Genomic DNA, 10495 nt, shown 5'->3' with positions numbered 1-10495 from the left:
TTAGTAAATAGACCCCATCATTTGTTAGATACATTAACGACCATTCATTATACACAAGTTCCCTATTTAGAAAATATCTCATTAGATCAATGTCCAAGTTTAAAAACACTTGGCGTATAGGTATTTGTAAAAAGCCCTTGAGAATAATTTCAAAACAAACGTATGATTTAGCAAGCAAAACATTTTATTATAATCACTTTTAATGCTTCCGATATTTATATATATATATATCCCAAAATATACAAAGTTTCATATTGAAATCATTTTATTTTTTATAAATCTTTATAATATAAAAACAATTAATATCTTTAACAGATTACACAGTCCATGGCTGGGTTACAGCAGATTGCATCAGGTGTAAAAACATCTGCCCCAGACATGTTTTAAACTATTGCATCACTGTGGGTAGAAAAGAGTGCTCACACTATAACACTTAACCTTCAAGGTTAAAATTAAAACAAATTACATTAACAAAGGTTTAAAGGCAGAGGCACAGTGCCAGTATAATAGCACCAGGCTGTAAGGACAGATGTTATTAGAGACAGGAGGGAGATGCTGCACTTTTATCTGTGTATCAGACTTCTCGTGTACATTTGATGTTGCAAGAGAACCACACACTACATAGGATTTGCATAAGAAATATGTGCCATACAAGTTGCATAGACCCATGGGAATGTCCTCAATTTATTCTAGTTCTTGCATAATTTCCCTAGTCTGCAATGAAGATTTCGCAAATGCCCAGTTACTCATCTCCTGTGTGCCAACCTGCACTCTGCACTATAAAACAAGTTACACTCCCAAATAAAAGTGCTGACATCTTAATATAAGCATGTTTTATGTGCAATTTCATGATCTGCTATATGAATTCCCAAAGCAGATCTCTAGTGCTGTGTGCAGGTCATGGGGGAAGGGGGCAGTATTAATATTCCAATTAATGGTTTCCAACTGTACCTGTCAACATTAAGTGCAGTTCTTGCAACAAGCATTGTGTGCTATATCAGTACCATGCTGCTGGGTCAAGATTAAGTGTAAACATTAAAACTTCATAGACTTTTATAGGTACAACAGAATGTGACCAATGTTGATCCGAGTGACATGATTACCTGCTGAATGAATTCGAAATATTACATTTATATATTTAGCGGGTGCAAAAAGTTTTCTAGGTTAGAATGTATGTTTTTGGAGAGCTCCGTCTTGATGTGGATCAGGTTTTGGAAGGAGGTATATATATGCCGAAACTGTAAGGCTGCAGGACACATCAGTTAATACACAGGACAGGCTGAGGTGAATTACAGTAAATATTATCCTATACAGAAGTGCTGTATGTAGCTGTAACAGCCCCTCCCCCCCCTGCCCCCCCCCTCCAACAGGAAATCCACTCATCTCCAAATCACCACTTACACATGGACTGCCAGAAAGTGATTAAGCAACTTCTTTGCATAAGGCAATTTTTGTGAGTAAGGCCACAGGCAGAACAATAAAGTCTTCTATTCCAAGTGTCCCAAGTGGAAAACATATAAAAACAAGATATTCCACCTAGTTCCTAGGTAAAAGCAACACATGGTTTGGCAGCTGCACCACAGAGTACCATCAGTCTGGCCCAGGTAGCAACCTACAAAGGTTACACATCTGGCCTTTGTCCTTCCAGACAGCAAGACAAGCAGATGACTGCTGCAAAACTTCCTCCCTGTCACTCTGGCTCCTGTGTCATCTTGTCCCTCCAACCAACCCATTTCTAAGGAGGTTCTGCAGCAGCGGTCATACAATCTTGGGGCAATAAAATAAATATCCCTCAGAATCCTCCTTGGCTTGGATAAACGACAAGTCTTTCCAGGCTATCAGTGTTACTACACACCAGAATAATATATGCACCGGCTGCACCTGATGCTGCAGTCTCTGCAGCACTAGCATGAATGAGCAGGGTCTCCCAGCCAGGTGCGCAGCTCCTATGTACAATATGTATCTGCCTGACAGGTCCCTGTTTCAGCACAATCACCAGTTGTTTATTGAAATGGTGGGCTGGTGGTTGTCCATGGGGGATCCCTCTCCCCTGATTTGTGCAGCCCCGTCATCAGGCCACCAGGCGGCAGCACTGCAGGTGTACTCTCCTTTCCCAGCACTGGTGCTGCAAGTCCCATTTGGTGCCAGACCCCCAGTGGTGTGGGTGGCAGTGCTCTCGCCGGGCAAACAGTGCTCCCGGGTGTCCCTAGCACCTCCCCGTGGCCTCAGGTGGCAGCTGCTTGAAGAGGTTGCGGAGGGTTCCCAGCTCCCGGGACAACTGCTCTACCCGCTTCTGCAGCCGCTCATTCTCTGCCGTCAGCTCCAGAACCTTGTGCTGCGTCTCCATGTTGCGGATCTTGGCCTTGTCCCGGCTCTTCCTCACTGCGATGTTGTTGCGCTCCCGGCGCACCTTGTACTCATCACTGTGCTTGTCCAGCGACTTCTTGTGCTTGCCGCTGGGGGCACCCTTGGTGTGGGAAGCCGGGCTGGGGGTGCCGGGTGGGCTGCAGGAAGAGGCACTGCTCAGGTTGCCACTGCTGCCAGAGGGCACAGCGTGGAAGCTGAGGAAGGACCGCATCGCAGAGGGCTCCTCCTTGTTGAGGTCGCGGTAACTGTCCAGGGGGTGCAGGACGGGCTCTGCCTTGGGGTCCCCCAGCATGCTCGGCTTGTAGTGCGGCGCCCCCAGCTCACACAGGAACTCCCCACACTCCGTTGTCTCCAGGTATGGGCTGAAGTCTATGGCTCTCTCGTGGTCCCCGATGGTAGCTGACTCCGGGCGGGGCCCCCGGCGCTGCAATTTGGCTCCCAGGCACTCCGCACTGCCAATGGAGTCGTAGTAGAAATTAGTTGCTTCCATGGATCTAATGGCTGCACATCCTGATGGGTCCCAAGGTAGCAGGCGATGCATGGGGCAATCGGGGGCTCTCGCTGGCCTCCCCGCACACTTTGTACTCTGGCTCGGCTCAGATCTGAGGCAGTGTTGCCAACTCTGAAATGAAACAAGCAACTGATGAGTGAAAAACAAGTCCAAACCAATCCACAAAAAAAGCCCAACTTAACAGGGGTGAAGGGAGTTTAATGAGAACAAAAGTTTATTATTTATTTTATTAGGACTGTCTTGTATAGAAAAAAAAAAAACAAAAAAACAAAAAAAACACACATGGGTAAATGTAACGTCTATTGCTCATTTAAACAAAATTATAGTCTAGTAAAACTATAGGACTACAGATACAGAGTGGGATGAGGCACCACTAAAAGTGTGGCCAAAACTCCAAAAATGCCATTTTCTGTGGTTTGGCCACTTAGCGCATATGCACCAAGTGTGTATGTATCCTGGATGCGGTGGGCAAAGAAATCTGTAGATGGTGTTACCCTATAGAAGCCTATGGGCTTCTGTCACTCCCCCTGAGAGAGATCCAAGAGGATATGTGTGTGTGTGTGTGTGTGTGTGTGTGTGTGTGTGTGTGTGTGTGTGTGTGTGTGTGTGTGTGTGTCACTCTACGCATGTGCAGACAGACTCCCAGGTACTAAACATAGAAGTCCACACACCGCAAAGGACAACTCTCATTGGGAGAGCTGTCCTTTGCTGAAATATTCATGCATAAAGTGTTAATAAATGCCAATACGCATGTGATCAGTGGCGATATTTTATGTATGTATGTAGCGTGCTTACCTTATTAGCGGTATCTACTGTAGCTAGTGAATCTCAGATGCTTCCAGATGGATTGATGGCTGGATAGCTTTCTTCTGGTTCTCCAAGTCCTGTGGTAGACACTATATACCAGTGGTGAATCCAGAGAGGGGGGCGGGGGGTATGGGGTGCAATTGGAGCGATCGCCCTCCCTAGCACAGTCCGTCTGACTCCTTGATCATCTGTCTCTGCAGCGAATCTTCCACTGAACAGGTTAAGGTCCTCCCCTCGCTCTCCCTTAACTGTACACCCTCAGCACTAGTCAGGGTTCTCTACGATTGTTTAGCCGTACAGGATGGGGCTGTGCAGTGATAGGAGGTCAGGGGTTGGGTGCCTGGGAGGAACTGCAGTATCAGGAAAGTTACTCATGAATCCTTGGTGCAGCCAGCTCCCAGCCTAGGGCAGGTCACACAGCTCCTGCACAAGCCAGTCACAGCCTGTGTGTGGAGTATGCTGAAAGTTCAGTTCAAGAAGCTGCTCAGATGCAGTTAGCAGATATGGGCATTTATTAGCAGCCAGCAGCAGCAGGTGAGATCCTTTCTCTCTCCGGCCACAGTACACCCTATCTCTGCATACCCAGCAGCATATACTCCATCTGCTCTGCCTCCCCCAGGTAAGTGACTGAAGATCTGGGCTGTCACTGCCGGGAACCGCCTTATATATGTACACAGTGCTGATGGGACGTCTCCCAGCTTGTAGCAACGTGATGCCATGGCAACGTGACGTCATCACTCCCAGCTGCTGCAGCTCAGTCAGTGTGCAGAGAGGGCGGGCATAGTGTGTGCTGCTGCTGCTGGCTCAGCTGCAGAGTGAGACACACACTCTTCCTGATATTACTGCTCTGTGTGTTGTGTGTTCAGTGACGTGCGGTGAGGTCAGTGGCTGGGGAGGCACTGGCTAGTATCAGAGCCAGATTCTCTCACACACACTGAGCTTTCACTATACAATTTATTAGAATAATACAAAGATGATATTTCTAAAGGTGCATACACACTAGATGATACTGTCAACAATATTGCTCAATTTACCCTCCTGAGCGATATTGTTGACAATATCGTCCAGTGTGTATGCTGCAAACGAACGATGTGCAGTCCTGCGCATTGTTATTGTGCCCCTGTGTTGACTGTGCATGCAGCTCAATTTGGACTCATCGTCCAAAGCTGCATGTATGGCCCGGCAGCGGCGTGACATCACTGAACGATATCGCCAGCGCTATCGTTCAGTGTGTACGCACTATGGCCCTCATTCCGAGTTGATCACACCAAGCAACTTTTTGCTGCTGGTGCAATCAACTAATCTCTGCCTATGGGGGAGTGTATTTTAGCATAGCAGGGATGCGATCGCTTGTGCAGGCCTGCTATGCTAAAAAAGTTTCCTGCAAAACAAGACCAGCCCTGGACATACCCTGTGCAGCGGATCTAGCGATGATGGGCTCGGCTTTGACGTCAGACATCCGCCCTCCGTTCGCCTGGACACGCCTGCGTTTTTCTTACCACTCCCCGAAAACGGTGTCCAACGGTCAGTTGATGCTCCCCGAAACGCCTTACTGCAGTCAATCTTCTTGTGATCGCCGCTGCTACCGCTTTTTCCGCTGTCAGCGTCGTTGTCGCCGGGCAACGACGCGCCTGTGCATTACGGCCCCCACGTGTGCACAGTAGTGACCCGGTCACAGCTGTGCGAACGAAAGCATGCTGCGATCGGGTCGGAATGACCTCCTGTATCGGCTGCCCGGCAGGGTAGGAAAAACACTAAGCGATATCGCTCATGGATTGTATTGCCTAGTGTGTATGCACCTTTAAGTTATTATTATTATTATTATAATAATAATAATCATTTTATAATCAAAACTCTGGAGTATACTGGAGTATGACATATGAGGTTCTGCCTACCCAGACTGCACGTCTGTCTGTGTGTGTATGTGTATGTGTGTATAGTACTGTGGGTTTGCTTCCTTTACCGATGTGCCCATTCATCATTCCCTTAAGTAGGAGAAAAGATTATTTTTCACCTACTTCTGAAGGCAAAAGAGGGTTGATGTATCAAGCAGCGAAGAGGGTAGAGAAGTGGACCAGTAGAGAAGTTGCCCATAGCAACCAACTAGCTTCTGCCTATCATATTATAATGTACTTGATAAGTGCGACCTCAAAGATGATTGGTTGCTATGGGCAACTTCTCTGCTGGCCAACATCACTGTCTTCACTTTGATACATCATATCCAAGCTGGGACGGACTGGGGTCCGAATTCGGCCCTGGCATGTGCGTGCACACGCGCGCCGTGTACGGGGGAGCGCGGGCACTAAAGTCAGGGCCACCCCCCCGTTTCCATGGAGTTGGGTGGGGGGCCTGGGCATGCGACCAGCACACAGAGGGGCGTGCTGCGAGTCGTGGGGGCGTGGACTCGTGGCACGCCTCCATTTCTATGGCGACGGGAGGGGAGACGGGGGAGCGGCCACAGCAGAGAGCCGGACAGGATGGGTCCACAAGCCCATCCGCCCTTCTGACATTTGCCAGCAGTGCCAGATGGGCAGTCCGGCCCTGAACCCAAGGTAAAAGACCCATTCATTATAAAAGTAATGTAGGAGAGTTCAATGATATATCTTCTTCAGGCTCAGAGCTGTAACTAGAAATTTTGGAACCCCAGCTGAGAGAGAGCGCTGGTGACCCCACCCCCTTATGCCTGGCCTGTGACAAAATGATAGCTGTAACATCAATCTGTATTAATACCAATCTGTACCAGTAGGTATAATAAAAATATTTGTCTTTATGGAATTTTGACTTACCATCCTTCTCTGCTGCACTGACACAGACTGAGTGTTGTGTTTATTCTTCCAAATGTGAACTTTAATATGGGGTGTATAGAAGAATACATAATTTCTGTGTGGGGAAACACATTTTTATAATATGTGGTAATGCCCAGACTGTCAGTCACACTAAAACAATATTACATTCAGGGGATGTTATCAGAGGTGCTTAGACTGATGGGCTGACAGTCACTGCCTAGAGCACTGTAGCCTGGGTACATAGCCATTGTTGCCATCTGCCTGCACAATGCAGACAGGGTAAAAGTTCCTTCTGTTGATTGTAGGTTGCCTCTAGCCGGCAAGCAGTAGCGCCACCGCATGATCATTTGCAGAGCCGGCCCTAACCAATATGATGCCCTAGGCAAGATTTTGGCTGGTGCCCCCTAGCACCACCGCTGGCTCCGCCTCGGACCTCGCACCTCTTTCCCAGCATCATCACCCCTCACCCATTGCAGTCCTTATTTTGGTGTTTGTACCCCCTATATTTTAAATAGGAAAAGTTCGCATATTTGGCACACAGCCCAAAAAGGGGTGTGTTTTTGCTGGCAAGGGGCATGGCCACACAATAGTAACCCCAATTCCAATTACGCCACACAGTACTGCAACTTTATTCACATTTGATCATGCGATAGTGTCCCTAATTCACATAGCATCACACAGTAATACCAATTTACCTTATATATGTTACTCCTCACAGTAGTGCCCCTTATTCACACTCCATCACACTGAATTGCTCTTTATTCACATTACACCACACCCTATTGCTTTTTATTCACATTAGATGACACAGTAGTGCTCTTTCTATACGCAATGACACATAGTAGAGCACCTTATACACATAATGCCACAGAGTAATGCCCCTTACACATATGAGACACATTATTAATGCCCTTTTACACATAATGTCCCTTACACATATGCCGCACATTATTAATGCCCTTATACACATAATGACACATAGTGCCCCCTACACATTTGCTGCACATTATCAGTGCCCCTATACACATAATGACACACATACAGTAGTACCCTGTTACACATATGCCGCACATTATTAGTGCCCTTATACACATAATGACACACATAGTGCCCCTTACACATATGTTGCACATTATTAATGCATTTTTACATGACACACATAATACTCCTTACACATATTCTGAACACTACTGCACAACCAACCCACTCACATGCACACAACACTTACACTGCCACTAACACTGTGACCTCTGTCTCTGCTTGGATACAGATGTGTCCTCATAAATCTTGCCTCAATGCTAACGTCGGGCACCTTTTTTTATGAAAAGGCATCTTATTTGCATTGCTAAGTGGCTAGTATGCACAAGCAGCTTTTGCTGATTAAAATGATATGCAGCATGCCTATATACTGTGTGAGACTGTGGCTGTATCTGCATATGAAATGCTACACACAGAATATAGGCATGCCGCATATCATTTTAATCAGCAGAAGCTGCTGATGCCCCTAGGCATATCAAATGCCCTAGGCAATTGCCTAGTTTGCCTATGCCTATGGCCGGCTCTGATCATTTGTACTGGGCAGTGCTGCTTGTCAGCAGCCACCACCGATCCATGTCCCGGGATTTACGCTGTGCGGCACTGTGTGGTTTACTTGAAGAGAATCGCGAATAAAAGCATGCAGACTGTCAAAGAAGATGGTTAATAGGAGGGGACTGGAGAAGGGGTTTGCTCTTGAGGTGCACAAGAGGCTGGAGTGACAGGGGGCAGAAGGCTGGAGAAACACGGGTCAGGAAACTGGAAAGACCTCCCACACCCACCAATCCTTGCTCCTTGATTATGGTATCTACCCCCTGTGTCACCCCTGTCAGCCTCTTACTCCCCATTATATTGTTAGCTCTCATGATCAGGACCCTCTTCCCTCATGTGCTCTTCCTTCCTTCATTTATGCCATCATCTCCTTCCCACTGCCTACAACAGTACCAAACCTTTGGGTTTTACTTCCCTGCTGCTCATTGGGTATTATGAGGGTCATTCCGAGTTGATCGTAGCTGTGCTAAATTTAGCACAGCTACGATCGTAAACTCAGACATGCGGGCGGACGCCCAGCACAGGGCTAGCCCGCCTCGCATGTCTGTGCCGGCCCCCCCGCACAAATACAAAAGCATCGCACAGCGACGATGCCTTTGTATTTGAGGAGTAACACCCGGCCAGCGCAGCTCCTGCGGCTGGCCGGGAGTTACTCGTCGCTCCCACTGGCCGCCGTGGCTGCGTGACACGTCACGCAGCCGCCGTGGGCCGCCCCCCCAACGGTCCGGCCACGCCTGCGTAGACCGGACCGCTCCCCCTAAGCGGCGGCTTCATGCCGCCGTTCAGCCCCCTCCCGCCCAGCGACCGCCTCTGTCTCAGAGGCGATAACTGGGCACTGACGACTGCCATGCGCTGGCGCACTGCGGCGTCGGCGCATGCGCAGTTCCGACCCGATCGCTGCGCTGCAACAAACTGCAGCGAGCGATCGGGTCTGAATGACCCCCTATGTTTGCTGCTGCAGAAATGTTTATAAACTTCGTCAATGTCCTGCAATGTTCTGTACTGTAACTTCTTTCTTGTTTTGTTCATTCTTTTTTTTATACAGACTCTGTAAGGTGCTGAAGACCCTAGGTGGCGGCATATAAATAAAGAATAATAATAACAACACAGCGTTGTATAAAGCTGTATACAATACCCATAAACAAAGTCAACTCCCTACAATATAATATGACAGTGGCGCTGAGAGGCGGGGGGTAAGCACTAATTGCCAGAGGCTTTAGGAGTGACTGGCAGGGGCCTGTGCCAGCTACTGAGGGTTATATTTTCACCCTTTGCAGTGCCGCAGTTGTATTTTACATCTATTCATACAGGGTATATCATAGAGCCACATGTGTCAGTTTTCCCGTGTTATGATTATTACTATTATCCTTTATTTATATGGCGCCACAAGGGATCCGCAGCGCCCAGTAACAGAGTATATAAACAAATAAGCAGAACGAGAAAACAGTGACTTACTGTTCAAGACAAGTTACCACAGCTATTTGGTTTGCAGGGGACTATCCTATTAGCGGGGATTGGTTATGTCTGCCTCAGGCAGGTGAAGCCAAATCTCTGATAAGTGACTGTTTTTGCTGCGATAAGTGCCGCGAAAATACATAAGTCTGCAGCATTTTGCGGACCCTCTGTATTTTTGCGAGAAAAAAAGGGGGTGATATAATTGCATACTGGTGAAAAATCATTAGTGAGATAATTTAAAAAAAATATATACATTTTTGCGTCCGCAGCATTATTGTGGCTAATTGGATTCCCCCAACATAGGACAAGTACAGGGTATATAAATATATCTGCATCAGCAGATGACACTGAAATAAGTATTAGGGTGACCGAAAACCAACGGATTTGGTGCCTTAAAAATTAGGAGATGGTTAAAATAAGAGAATTAAAGGCACATGAGGGAAGAGGGCCCTGCTCATGAGAGCTTACATTCTAAAGGGCAGGGGCAGACAGACATGGGTGACACAGATGGGGTAGACAGTGAGAGTGGAACAGAGGGTTACGATGAGTATTGGTTTGTGTGCCTTGGGTTTTTGTATGGCTTATCTCCCACAGTGTAACTTTCGTGGTGCGCCCAACATGTCTGCATCACCTGGTACGCTCTTGTATGGGGTGAAAAATACATGGACCTGATAGTCATGGTGGGACCCTACCCTGAGCTTTTAAATGCTGCAACCGCACATTTTGTGCCATCTCTTCTTGGTGTCACCCAGGGTAATCTTATGTAGTGCACCCACCATGGCTGCTTCATCTGGTACCTTTTGTGGGTGGAATATATAACCTGTGGAAGTAATTAAATGTCTGCACCAACCCTGCATTATGCTTATTGTGCTCTGTTGTTTTTAATTATTTCTGTGTGTGTTTTCTACTTTCTGTAATGCCAAATGTTTGTACAATGTACCATGTTTCTGTTGTCTGTAAAGCGACTTTGCATTCTACTTGA

General features: G+C 47.3%; 1 protein-coding gene across 1 annotated transcript; it reads right to left on the bottom strand.

The window, feature by feature from the left end:
* Nucleotides 1–247: 247 nt before the first annotated feature.
* Nucleotides 248–4338, bottom strand: CEBPB (CCAAT enhancer binding protein beta). Its single transcript, XM_063958948.1, has 2 exons — nt 3674–4338; nt 248–2989 (listed from the first exon to the last, which is right to left on the bottom strand). Exon 2 carries the CDS (start codon nt 2906–2908, stop codon nt 2207–2209), a length of 702 nt encoding a protein of 233 aa, XP_063815018.1. The 5' UTR covers nt 2909–2989; nt 3674–4338; the 3' UTR covers nt 248–2206.
* Nucleotides 4339–10495: the final 6157 nt, after the last annotated feature.

Source organism: Pseudophryne corroboree, chromosome 3 (assembly GCF_028390025.1).
Source record: "Pseudophryne corroboree isolate aPseCor3 chromosome 3, aPseCor3.hap2, whole genome shotgun sequence".
Classification (NCBI taxonomy): domain Eukaryota; kingdom Metazoa; phylum Chordata; class Amphibia; order Anura; family Myobatrachidae; genus Pseudophryne; species Pseudophryne corroboree.
This window is presented reverse-complemented; position numbering and strand designations above follow the sequence as displayed.